General features: G+C 41.0%; 1 protein-coding gene across 1 annotated transcript; it reads left to right on the top strand.

Annotated features, from left to right (window-relative positions):
• The first annotated feature begins 10,866 nt into the window (after nt 1–10,866).
• LOC147449487 (uncharacterized) lies at nt 10,867–13,860 on the top strand. Its single transcript, XM_086522622.1, has 2 exons — nt 10,867–11,361; nt 11,986–13,860. Exons 1-2 carry the CDS (start codon nt 10,967–10,969, stop codon nt 13,619–13,621), a joined length of 2,031 nt encoding a protein of 676 aa, XP_086378748.1. The 5' UTR covers nt 10,867–10,966; the 3' UTR covers nt 13,622–13,860.
• The last annotated feature ends 535 nt before the right edge of the window (nt 13,861–14,395 follow it).

A 14,395-nucleotide genomic window follows, 5' to 3' on the forward strand; every position in this document is an offset into this window, starting at 1 on the left:
ATGCATTGAGTGCAAGGTCACTTCCATGCCTCTATAACTTGCTAAATTGCGGGCAAACTAAGCTATCTTTTTAAGTATTGAGCAATCGCATGATTCTCAATAAGATGTATTTCGGCAAGGCCATTTTTCTCTTCCAGCTCGACAAGGAAGCAAGGCTTTATGTTAAGACATATCACATAGCAGTTTCCACCGTTTGGAATCTGCCATCCGCATACAAACTTGTGAAAACATTGCAGCATGCTTGCATGTTTTCTCACTAGAGATCAAATTACACCAAGCCACGAAGGCATGTGTGGGACATCCGACAACTCTCAAGTTCTTCGCATATCTGACTATGAGCCGGAGTTGAGCGCACTACCAGACACATGCCCACAAGTGGGCGACAAGGTTAATCAATTTCAAGTTATGCTTGTTTTTGTCTATGTTTTACTTTTCATTTTGGACAAGATCTCTCTGTTGTGCAAAGCAAAGTGCTTGGGCAGAATCCATACAAAGAAACTGTACAAAGCAAAGTGCTTTTCCTATCTTCATGTAAAGCACGACTTCTCTTATGCGCCAAGGTATTATCGATTGATTTTAGATTAATGATAATGGCACACATCTTTGGCACTATGTGGATATAAGCTCATAGTACGCAACGACGCATTGTGATGTATCCATGCCAGTGTAATCGTGCACGGCAGATATACCAACGTCTCACATGGTTGAGACTGTCATTGAAGCCACTGGCTTATTATTCTATTTTTTGCTATGTATGCACGACGTACTAGTCCGTTGGACGTATGACATTACTACCCATCATTGTATATGCTTTCGCTATAACACTAAATACTCTGTCAAGGAAAGGGTAAGTAACTACTATCTTCACATATTTTGTATGTTATACACAGGCAAAGTGCCATACTTAAAGTTACCTTGATACAGTTACAATCACATACAAGGTCAGTGGGTCAAGATGTGACTTATAGTACCTCTCTCTACGAGGGCGTGGTCCAAGTACACAGTTGTATGCTTATAGGATAAGCTAAGACACCGACATGGTCTGCACTGGATCATATGCAAGGGGCATACAACACATCAAATAAGAAGTTTTTCTCAGCCCAACATTCTCTCTCTCTCTCTCTCTCTCTCTCTCTCTCTCTCTCTCTCTCTCTCTCTCTCTCTCTCTTTCCAACTTCTATGCGGGAAAGGTGAAACTTTATTGACATCTTTCTATGTCAATACGGTAATAGGAAAGGCTACGAGCCAACAAGAAGGGCTAAGCGCCAGCACGACTGTTCACAAAAACCCAAGATTATGGATTTTTGTGTCTAGAGCAGGTCCAGTGGTGAATACGATTCTCACTTGAGTGGATCTTCTATTTTATTTATAGCACTAAGAGTGTATATACGAATACAGTTTTGGGGTACTAAAGTGTTGATGGTCAATTCTTGGACCCATCACACTTGCACTTTCAAGAAAACAAGTCCATAAACTGCCAAGGGGTAGTGGATACTTTCAAATTCCAAAGTTGAATTCACATACTGTTGGCTGCTAGTTGAGCAGTTTCCCTACAAAAGTCTAACCATGCGGTTTGACAATGTGGATTTTTCCCGAGGGTTAGGATTGCACAGGCAACACCCAAGGTTGCATGTGCAATACTACTTGCACCCCACTAATTTTCCGTTAGCACTCCAAGGCCTTAGCAGGTAGGAAATTTGGACACGTGTCTTTTGCTACGGATAAGTGAACACTATGTTCAAACTCCAGGTGCGCATCTGATCTGGTTTTGTTTCTTTTTTATTTCTTTTCCATGTCAAATGCATGAACTATGTTTTCATCCATTTTTGCTCTTAAGAGAAATGACACGATCATCTAAGAGCCAACCTGTTTGGGATGTAGTGTCCAACATAAGTTTCTACATTATGCAGTTATGGACCCACTTGTAGGGTTTAATTTGGCACATGTTTTCACATGGTATACAACATGGTCTAGGAACTCATGGAGTTTAGTTTAGCCAGGGTGGAACAATGCTAATCAGGGTCCCTCTCACTCCTGTTGTAGAGTATTTGCAGTTACCTCCATGCACAAGTACATCTCGGACTTGAAGGATGTTATTTTTTCAGACACCCTTACATGAGACATATTCCACATGTGGAGAATATGAGTCTCTGGGACTCACACTGGCTCCCACTATTTCCATTTTGTGTCTCAACAAAGTCCCTAGGTGTTGGTTGAATCCGTTTTCTGGACCGGTTTTAGCACGTCGTATCAGGAACAATTCCAGTGGCCAGAAATTGTCAGATACGCGTAATTACTTGTTAAGGTTACAAAGTGCAACTAAAAAACATTCACGGATGGTTGTTTATACATATATCAAGGCTATGAGTTGTTAATAAAAATATTTCATTGTTTGTACCTTCTATTATGGTTCAAATGTTTTAGGAAGGCTTGCAAATGATTGAAGTAGTAACTATGTAGTTTCTTTTCAAAACTATTTACACTCCTTTAATGTGTGCTCGGAGTATCACATTCGCCATCAGTATTGGCAAAAATGGTCATGAATATACAGGTTCGGATTTGTTTTTTGCTAAATACATGCACCACTAGGTGTTATGGGCCCTAGTGTTTTGCAAATGCTGATTTGGGGCCGGCATGCATATTCATCACATTATTGCTATGAAGCATTTTTCACTCTATGTGCAGTATCTCTTTGAGATTACTTTTGGGTCTACTAATCACACATAGAGGTCATGGCTCGGTTTGGGTGCTTGTGGATCTTTCACGTTAACAAAGATGGTTATTTAGGACATTCTCGTTTGCTCAACAATGTTGTATGATATTGTGATCCCCATTTACCATTCATCTGGGACGACTGTCCATAAACCATGTGGAAAAACACATCTCAATACAATCAGAATCCAAAGAGGATTGGCAGATTACAAGTTACAAGTGTACTCTTGCGCTGAAGGATATGCAAAGTGCGTACATTACACCAAGCAATCCAATTAGCAAGAATATATCGTTCTAGTTGGTGTTGCTTACAATAAGGTAAGGCATGTTTGTGACTCAGTTTAGTCCCTTCATGTTTAAGTCAGGTTCTCAACCTTGAACAATAGTTATGGTGGGGTTGTTTATTGATGAAATTTGAGAACATGTCAAGGAATTAAACTTGACTAATGAGTTATGTAAGCAAGTTACTTTCATGGAAAGTGAAAAGAGGTACTCTTTTAGGTACATCTTTGTTGTGATAACTCGTTTAGCATGCTCGTGTGCATTTTAAATGGAGTCTACAGACTATGATTGGATACGAACCGGTAACAAACGATGGTTGCAAATGGACAACAATGTGGAAAATCAAGATGTTATTCTTGATTTCATTGAACCTCCTATTGAATCGTGTTTTGATCAAGCAAACAGCTGGATCCATGAAGGATGCCAATGTGGAAAACATTAGTGTATCATCACTCTTGTTTTCGAGGACGAAAACGCTTCTCCAAGGGGGGAGTAATGTCATGCCAAGGGTAGGACTGGGAGGGCACAGCCCTGGCCAAGGGCCTACGGATACACATGCGGTATAGGGGCTATATATAGCTAAGAGCTAGATGGCTAGGGTCCTATATAGGCAGGTTGGGTGGTTATGAGCATGCCTATATTCCCTATGGCCTTTCACATTATTTGAGTTGAGCCATATTATTCAACTATATCTTAGGACTTTGAGTTTCACTCTACAAGAAACTTTAAATCTAGGCAAGAAAGTTTTCTTATCGCGATAAATTTTTAATTCAAGTGGGAAAATTTGAATTCAAGCAAAAAAATTGGTGGATTTAGGGTCTACCTATCCTACACACTTTATTTGAAATTGCAAGGTGGTGGATCTAGGAGACACCAACGATTGTATCCAACTTCCAAGACTTGATTATAATAGCCAAGTGGTGGATCTTAAATGCACCCACCTTTCAAATATTGGTTAGAGTGGCCAAATGGTGGATCTATTGTCTACCTATCCCACACACTTTGTTTAGAATTGCTAGTGTTAGAACCAAGTGTTGGATGCACCCAAATTCAAGACATGGTTACAATGGACAAGTGGTGGATCTTGAATGCACCCACATCTCAAGGCTTGGTTAGAATGGACATGTGGTAGATTGCAAGGTGGTGAATCAAGGAAATACTAACTATTGTATCCACCTTCCAAGGATTGGTTACAATGGCCAAGTGGTAGATCTTGGACGCACCCACCTCCCAAGGCTTGGTTATAATATTGGCCAAGCAGTGGATCATGTATCCACCTTCCAAGACTTAGTTAGAATGGCCAAGTGGTAGATAGTTGATGCATCCACCTTCAAAGGCTTGGTTATAATTTCAAGGTGGTGGATCTAGGAGACCTCGACCATTGCATCCACCTTTCAAGACTTGGTTAGAATGGCCAAGTGGTAGATCTACTCATTCCACACACTTTGATTAAATTTCATGGTTCTGGATGTAGGAGAAACCAATCATTGCATCCACCTTGCAAGACATGGTTAGAATGTACAAGTGGTGGATTGTGGATGCAACCATATTCAAAACGTGGTTAGAATGGCTAGGTGGTGGACCTAAGGTCTACCTATCCCACACACTTTGTTTGAAACTGGAAGCTTGTTGAATTATAAGACAACAAATATTAAATCCACCTTCCAAAACTTGGTTAGAATGGCCAAGTGTTGGATCTTGTATACATTCACCTTCTAGGACTTCTGTAAAATGGCCAAGTGATAAATTTAGAGTCTACCTTTTTCACACACTTTATTTGAAACTGCAAGGTGGTGGATCTAGGAGACATCAATGCTTGGGGGCTGCACTATGTAATCATGTTAATGTATAACGTGAGTTCAAAAGGAGGGGTTTTAAAATGAAACAGAGGTACATTAAAATAAAGGGCTTTAATTTATATTCAATTTTGGAATAAATTCCTAAAATAAGGGGTCATTTTATTCATTCAAACATGTTAAAAGAGGGGTTTTTAAATACCCCACGAACGCATATTATGTAGGGGGGTACTGAATGGTGAACCCCGCAAGCATCAATGATTGCATCCACATTTAAGACCTTGGTTAGAATGACTAATTGGTGGATCTTTAATGCACCCACCTTCCAAATCTTAGTTAGAATGGCCAAGTGGTGGATTTAAGGTCTACTCATCTCACAAACTTTATTTAGAATTCCAAGTGCTAGGATGGCCAAGTGTCGAATGCTTCAAACTTTAAGACATGGGTATAATTACCACATCCACTATCCAATACTTGGTTAGGATGGCAAAGTGGGGGATCTATGGTCTATCTGTCCTACAAACCTTGTTTAAAATTGATAGGTGGTCGATGTAGGAGAAACCAACCATTGCATCCACCTTGCAATTAGATTTGATTAGAATGGCCAAGTGGTGGATCTTAATTGCACCCACCTTCAAGACTTGGTTAGAATGGTCAGGTGGTGGATCTAAGGTACGTCACACACTTTATTTAAAATTCCAAGGTGGTGGATCTAGCTCTGTTACATCCACCTCCCAAGACTTTATTAGAATGGGTAAGTGATGGATGTTAGATGCATCCACCTTTAAGGCTTGGTTAGAATGGGTAGGTGGTGGATCTAAGGTCTACATATCACACACACTTTGTTTAAAATTGCAAGGTGGTAGATCTAGGAGAGACCCACCAATGTAGCCACCTCCAAGACTTGGCTAGAATGAGTAAGTGATGGATGCTGGATGCACCCCACTTCAAGACTTGGTGAGAATGGCCAAGTGGTGGATCTAGGACACACCAATCATTGCATCCACCTTACAAGACCTGGTTAGAATGGCAAATTGGTGGATCTCAGATCACTCACCTTAAAAACTTGGTCAGAATGGCCAAGTGGTGGATCTATGGTCTAGTTATTCCGCACACTTTGTTTAAAATTACAAGATGTAGGATGTAGGAGAAACCAACCATTGATCCACCTTGCAAGACTTGGTTAGAATGACCAGTCGGTAAGTATTGGATGCACCCACCTTTCAAGGCGTGGTTAGAGTGTCCAGATGGTGGATCTAGTGTCTACCTATCCTACATACTTTGTTTAAAGTTGAAATCTAGTAGATTTAGAACACACCAACCATTGCATCCACCTTCCAGCAAGCCATCAAGGGTGATAAAGTAGTCAAATGCCTGTCCAAACAACCATCTTTTCTTGCCTTCAAGTCACAGCAAATATAAGGCTTCACAAATAGGAAAACCCCCTAAAGTGCACAATGGCACACATTCAATAATTTTTTGCACACCCTTTGAGACCCCATTACGGGTAAAAGTGAGTCATTGGGAGTGAGGGAGGATTTGGGATCCTTGAAATATCTACATACATCAGCCACTCCACGTTGAGGTCCCAATGGTGGGTAAAAGTGACTCATTGAGATTAAGGGAGGATTTGAGATCCTTGAAACATCTACATACATCAACCACTCCACGTTGATGTCCCAATGGAAAGATTGTGCTTCCTAAAGTCCCGTAAATTTTAAGCAAATTAGAGCTTGATCGAGTGAAGGGTTCCATTGCCTCTATTCGCACACCAACTGGATACATGAGATCACCAAAGGGAGCTTTCACATAGGCAAAGAAAGGTGGAAGCATTAAATTGTATATTTTTGAAGTCTCACTATTGGCAAAGATGCTACAAGTAATTTTTAAATGTTTATATTGTCCCTCATTTAGTTTAGGACTTGAGTTTTATGTGTGACTAAAAAATCTCTTATCTTTATCTTTTGACATCGTAGTTCATTTTGCCTATGATTATGTGTGTAAGGCAAGCTATTTTCAAAATCAGAGAGTTAGTAAGTAGTACACAAATATATCTATTCCATGAGATTCTTATATGTACACTAAGTTCTCAACATACACTTAGCATACTCTTGTGGGTTATCTTGTAGATTGGTAAGCTCCAAAGAAATAGAAATAGACTCCATCCCTGTAGCTCAAATGCTTTTTGTGGAAACAATGTGCCATTGAGGATACATTTCCCTTGATCCATTCTTGTTAGTCAATTCCACCTCCTGGTTCCTGTGGTTGATAAGATAGCTATATGTGGAGTAGTGCATGCACGATGGATGTTCTTTCTTGAGATATTTTTAAAAACTATCAAAGATTTTGTACAACTACGGGCCCAATTTGAGGCGTGCATGGCCAAGGGATGGATCATGCAAGAAGCATTTGTAAATATCTTAGAGTGTTTTTCCTCTATGGATCCCTCTATGCCTCAAATGTGGTCATATGAGGAGGATGCAAGGAAAACACTTGCCAAGTGGAAAGGGAAAATTAATTGTCATGGATATGGATCTATGCCAAGTGGTCATCAAGTTTTGCATCCTCAATGCAAAGATTATGACCAAGTGGATGGACTTGTAGAGAATGGCAAAGGCAACGCATTTGCAAGAGAGGAAAACATGGAAGTAGGAAGATGCCCGCAGTTCCTTAACACCTTGTATGTTCTCTAGATCTCATTAACATGAGTGGAATGAGAGAATGACCAAAGCAAAGGCACACGGAGAGGCCATCACAACAAAGAATTGGAGTATGCATAAGGTTGCGTGCCAAAGGTAGAGTGCTCATACACCATAGTCATATTGTACTCTTTCCTTCAACCCTATGTGATCAAAGGGTCAACACTTTCGTACATGCCACATTGACGAGCATCAAACCACCATGGATTGTGGCATTGTGGGAAAACTTTGACACAAATAGTGATAAGCCAAATACTATGGGACTATTGAAAGGATGTTGAAGGTCAATTTAAGAACCTTCCATACCTATATATTGAGTGCAAGTGTTTTGCGAATGTGTCTCAGGGCGACATGAGAATGGAATCTACATGGTGGACTCGAGTGTGCATCACACAGGGAGACATGGCAACTTAGTTTTTCCAAGCGTTTGTGAGCAGGTGAGTGATGATCAAGTTTACCTTTATTTGTTTATACCCGGATACCAATGTGACTCTCTTTGAATTTTTTTTCTACATGTCATCTATATTTCATCAATTCATTAAGTAAAATTTTGGTTCGTAGTTCCAATAACACCTCGAGCAAGGACCATTTTTGCAGTGGAGACTTCTTCGACCCTCTCTCACCTACTACTTTGGATGAGGAGGACGTTGAGGAGAGAGAGAGAGATCGATGAATCAAGTCCACCATCAATTTCGTAGTGAGGAGGATGATTGTCATCATGATGATGAGATGGGAGATGAAAAATTCAAAGATGAGGAAGCCAACACATCTACATATGATGATTCAATTTCTCTCTTTGTTGATTTAGGAGCCATGGGTTTAGATCTAGATGATTCCACTTGTAGAGATCTTTTTGAAGATAATTCATAAACACTTTCCATATTTTATTCTATGAGTATTTTTTCTTGCGTCACCTCTCTCTCTCTCTCTCTCTCTCTCTCTAATTTTGTAAAAAATATTAACTTATAGTGTTTTGCTTAATTCAGTAAAGTGTGACGTTCTTTAATGTAAATTTGATCCTATGTATGTAATTAATTTAATGATCAACTTTCTACCACTTTCTCTATCCATTTTTATGAAAAGATCATGCTCTATAAACTTTTTTTGGTAAACTAAAAAGAAGTATCCAAATGAGGGCTTTTTTAGTTCCAAACCCTTGCATAGTAATGATAGAAGTAATAGTCGTTGATAAAGTAATGATACAAGTAATAATCATAGATAAAGACGCAATAATAACATTGATAATAATCGTGGTAATAGACACGGAAATGTTTCATTTACAAAAAACCCCTCCTGCCTCCCTTTCTCCTCTTTGGCCACTCCATTTGGACATTTTGGCTAACATACACAGTAAATGGCAACAAAGAACTCTTCATCCTCTTATAGTGTGTGTGTGTGTGTGTGTGTGTGTGTGTGTGTGTGTTTAGCCACGGTCAAAGCCTCTCTCCCTACCACACTTCTGTCATGTAGCGGATATGCTTTATAAAAAAATCCTAAGGACAATATGGAAGATTTAGTCTTCCCTGAGCTTTGTGTCCTTCAAATCAAAGGAGCTTGATTATGCGGCTAAGTTGAAAGGAGAGGAATACCACAGAACTAGTGGTGATGGTAGATAGGATGGAAAAAGGAAAGGCTACATTTAACATGATAGTGGAAGTTGTAGAAGAGACGATGATGGAGATCGCAATAGACATGATCGGCACAACAATGGAGATGGTGGTAGACATGATCGACAGAATGATGGAGATTACCATAGACATTATCAACATTAGAGAAGGTTTGTAGAAGGGATCATAGCCGCATAGATGATATTCAGAGGACTCACAGAGAGGATGGTGATCGCAGGGGTAGGTATAATAGATATGGTGGCAATGATGACAATGATAAACATAGAGACTAGACGAACGAGGAGGAATCATGATGGTACCCTACCTTTTTAAAAGGGTATCAACCACAAAAACTTGAGCAATTCAATGTTTACTGAGGTAGGGTTTCACATTTCATGGATCATGGTTGCTTTGTGCATCTTGCAAGCTCCATGATCAAAAGAAAGGGATTGTGCATGTGTCTCAAATCTCCACACATATGATTGCTAATGCAAAAGATGTGGTGAAGAGAGATCAATAAGCAAAGTTATTTTTGCGAATGAAAACAAAATCAGCATTTTCATGAGGGATGCGGACCAAAAGACAGGGCAAAGTTTATACGCATGGTTTCAAGGGTGACATTTGTCTCCCCTTTGCTTGGAAATGAGACTCTCTCTCTCTCTCTCTCTCTCTCTCTCTCTCTCTCTCTCTCATAGAGAAATTTTTCTTGTTTAACAATGAGAACATGGATGTAATTTGGTATTTGTCGCATAGGCCAAATTGCCCTTTTACAAACATCTCTCTCTCTCTCTCTCTGAGAAATTTTTATTGTTTACCAATGAGATGATATCGAACATGGATGTAATTTTCTATTTGTCGCATAGGCCAAATTGGCCTTTTACAAACATCTCTTTCTCTCTCTCTCTCTCTCTCTCTGCCCCCATAGTAATGGTGTATCCTATCTCAAAATTACAAGGCAATAGTCTTGGATGGGTTCCTTTTTACAAATTCCATGCTGTTTTGCTTTGATTTCTTCCAAGTCTAGCTCATTCACGTTCTTCATCATCATTTCATGCAATGGCGTATTATGAGAGTATGGTAGTTCCCAACTTGCTTTCATATGTTTTGGGAGTTTTGATTATTGGATCGATGTCGCTCTAGCAATGTCGATCCTTAGCAAGTGTCTTTTGCAAACAATGATGTTTTGCTTTTTGGCACAAAGGGGTGTTCTCAATGCAAGTGACCACTCTTTCTTATTTCTAGCAAATATCTTTTAATTGGTGGAGAAGTTTAGCCCATTTGAGTTTATAGTGGAATCTTCAACGCTAATGGTGGTCGTATTCCTTACTCTTAGGAGGCTTCCTTTTTGGATGAGGATGTGGAGCTAATCAGTTGTAGTAACATAATTCACGCCGTTGAGTTTTTTATGCCATGATATTTGCCTCAATTATTGTGCCATGAGTTTATATCTAATAACATCATTATAAGGTTCATGCTGCAAGAATAGAGAGAGACATTGGGCCTTGTAGGTCAGTTTTCTAGGGGACCACCATCAAAGTCTTCAATGCAAAAGTTGGATTTGAGTAGCATCCTTATTGTGTGCTTGCATTAGGGCATTGTGGCTTCGAACCTCTCCCCAACTAATTTCATCTCCCAAAGAATCGAACGGTCCACGACCATCGAACCGTAGGTAATCTCCCTTGAGAATCTACCGTAGGTAAATTGAAATTATCAAAGAACCCTTTAGGATGGTAGGAATAGCATTTCATGGCATCGAAAAGTTGGCAACTCTTCAAATGAAGGTCAAGTTGGGTGCAAGTGCAGAGAAGAGAGGATCTCTCTCGCGGCGGTTCGCCATCGCACATGGAATCGAAGGGCTCCCGTCCTCGCTATGATTAACTGGCTGTGTGGAGCGCCCCCTGCTCGACCCCCTCATTCTGCGGCTGTGAAGGCGAGCGTGACAGATCATCATGCCTCCGTGGTCTCCATCACTGGCATAACCCCAATTTGCAGCAGCAAAGACAATGGTGGTAGAGGGGACAGAGGAGCGCTTATCGCCACATTTGGGTTTCCATCCGGGGACATCGAAGAGCATGGAACCACACATCCGGCCTCTCCAAAAGCATCTTCTCCCATTCGTGGTGTTGGTATCCTCATCCACCCCACTCTTGTGCTCACCACCCACTCCACCATCCCCTCTCCTCACTGCATCAAAGACGCAGAGATCACCTTTTGTCGGGATGTTTCATCTCTCACCTACATCAAACGCAAGTTCGTCCCAGACATGTAAGATCAACACATACTCACATTCATACCTTCTTTTGTCTGCTCGGTTCTGCTATCTACCTCAAAAGGTTACATGACTGGAGGAAAAGGGTTTTTCAAATGACGGGCATTTGTGCAGATTTTGTCTGTTGATTGGCAATCTTGATGTTGGACTTTATCTGAATTTTTGCCTCTACTCTACCTTGTCAGTGCTTGTTACTTTGGCAGCATGTTGGCAAACTCAGGATGTGGACTAGATGCGAAATGGGCATTCATTGACATGCAAGTATCTGCATTGGTTTTGGTTCCTTTTGACCAAAGTGACCATGAATCCAATACACCTAAGCAACACATGGGGTTGCTCAATTTTGGTCATCAAAATTCACAACCAAGGCAAATACTCGCACGCAATCAGCATGCGTCAACTGCACTCATGTACATCTTACGTTATCGGTGCAAATAGAGAAACTTGTAAGCAGCATCGCTTTCATTGGACATGAGTACCAACAAATCAACCTTACAAACCTTCCCTTGAGAAGGAGAACAAGATGATTGGAGATGTTTCTGCCCTACTTTATTTCACAGAATTCCTTGCTGAGGTTACTAATTGAACAAAGTTGGATTTGGGTTGTGCGTAATTGACAGATTCTTTGAGACAAATGTGGAACTCGACTTAACGGTTGTTTCATGCGAGATAGTTGCACCAGATCTTAGCTACTCATTGCCATTGGACACCACAAAGCTCCGTCGGCGGGCGATTCGTAAGGATCACCCAATTTTTATAATGGGCTGTCAGGTTAGAAAGCCAGACGACATTGTTATTATGGAGGGATGTATTTCTGGTGTTGTCAGATCGGAGCCCTTGCAGAACAATGTGTTTTTGCGCTTTCAAACAGCGGGTGATGAGATCTGGATGCCTGGTACGGCAGGCTTTGACGAGTTTGGCAGCTTTGCATTTATCGTCACAAAGTCACCTGCCAAGCTACAGGAGGACATGCAGAGTCCCTCTTTCAAGCTAAATAATGAGCAGGTGGGCATCGTAGACAGCTACTTATCTCCTGATAGATCTCAAGCTTCTCCGATTTCTGCACGCTTTTTTGGGCACAAAAGGAAGCAATGGGCAACGTGTGTGCAAGCTATCAAAGAATGGGTGCAGCCCTTGTGGAAAGAGAACAGAAATGAGGTTTTTGAAGGCAGCATGCAGCCATTGAAGCTAGCAAAGCAATTGAGAAGGCCTTCCACACCAGGAGACGCTCTATTTAGGCAGAAATCGTTTACTCCCAGGAACAGTATTTCGACAATAGCCGAAGGCCATAGCCCTCTGTGTGGCAAGACGGGAAATGATGTTGAAAAGGCTGATATTACTGCTCAGGAGCTTGCTGGATCGAGCCGTGAAATGAAAGTAGAGCCATCACCTTCTCCTTGTATGGAGGAGAGTTCAGGAGTGCAAGCAATGGTGCCTGCCTCGGCCGATCAGCATCGAGAACCAGATGTAGAGATGGAAAAAGCTCACCCTCCAAAGAGAGCCATCACATACAAACAACGCTTGTCCAAAAACATAGTCTTTACTGCACTATCCAAGCAGAACAATGGGCTGAAAAAGCTCACCCAACGAGCTATTAAGTCTAAAAAAACTGCAATGGAGAGTGTATCTGTGCAGACGACCACCCCACCAGATGTCGAAAAAGAACTCCCGGACGAGTTCAAGGATCCAAATCCAGTGGTATCAATACGCAGGGCGAGCGAAGAATCAGCTGAGGCTGGGGTAAGAAGTGAGTTCAAGAAAACAAATGGCGGAAGAGAGAAGTGGAGCTTACCAGGGGAGCTCGACCCTATTGTTAAGAAATCTGAAAGTAAGCAACCTGGCCTATCAAAAGGATCAAATGCAATTGGAAGCAGTGCCAAGAGGGGTATGCAATCTCAAAGGCCAGGTGCTTCGGCATGGATCGACACTTACTACTCTCTAGGGCGCTCTCGTTCAGATCATAGACTAAAGTTCTCGCGCCCCGGCTTATCATCGGCTTCGACTTCCACAAGAGACCAAAGGGATATCCCCTTGGCTGTTGATGGTCATCTATTTGGTGCTGATAAGGATTATGGTTATGACACCCAAGTGCCAGAGGACAACCCAACCCCCAATATGCAACGTTCCCTGTCATCCCCAGCGTCTTCTGTTTACAATAAGCCCACCATCTCCTACATGCAACGGAGGAGCCTAAACCAACGGGAGCAGCTTGCCCGTCGTGTCTTTCAATCCTCCAATTCACCCCGGTGGTCTTAGTCATGTTGATTGCTTTGGAGACCAGGCAATGTCTCTTCAGAGCAAGCCTGTTTCTTGGGGCTCATGATATGGGCCAGTGATGGAGACAAGTTGCGACATTTTGTCAGAATTTTCTTTGGAGTTGTGTTTCTTGTAGCTCATGAGTCAATGGTTGCTCATGACAAGGGTTTTGGTTATTTTTTGAGCATTTTTCTTTTTAAGAGAAGATTAATTTTAAAGAGCAGGCTACCTTTGATGAAGGTTTTGTACAGTGTACGAATGCCCGTAGCATACGAATATGGCATAGTCTAGGACTAACCGTATGACTGTATAAGAGTTGATAAGAACATGATCTATAAATTTAAATTGAACAGTATAAATCGTAATCAATGCTAGAAAAAAAACCTTTTTCCAAAAACTTGAATTACTTAAATATTGAGAAATTTAAGGAGTAGATTGACAATATTTGAAGGGTTTACAGTAAAGGGTTTTAAGGAGTAAATTGACAATATTTAAAGGGTTTTACACTAAATTTCTCTGCATTTTGTAGGTTTTCTCACCTTTAAATTTAGAATTTAGAGGTTGATGGGTGGGATTACACTAAACCTAGGTCTTTTGTAACACACGGCATTTTCTACTACAAAACCTTACAGAACTTTATCATATGACTGAATAATGACAACCCCTGATTTTAATGAGTTGAGGGCATGATTTTCTCAAGTGCAGACCTAACAGCCCAAAGTGGGAAAAAAGAAGAAGCACTCAATAAAGTGCTTTACTTTAATTCTAACACAC

This window comes from Adiantum capillus-veneris, chromosome 10 (genome assembly GCF_014529385.1).
Source record: "Adiantum capillus-veneris isolate H3 chromosome 10, ASM1452938v2, whole genome shotgun sequence".
Taxonomy (NCBI): Eukaryota; Viridiplantae; Streptophyta; class Polypodiopsida; order Polypodiales; family Pteridaceae; genus Adiantum; species Adiantum capillus-veneris.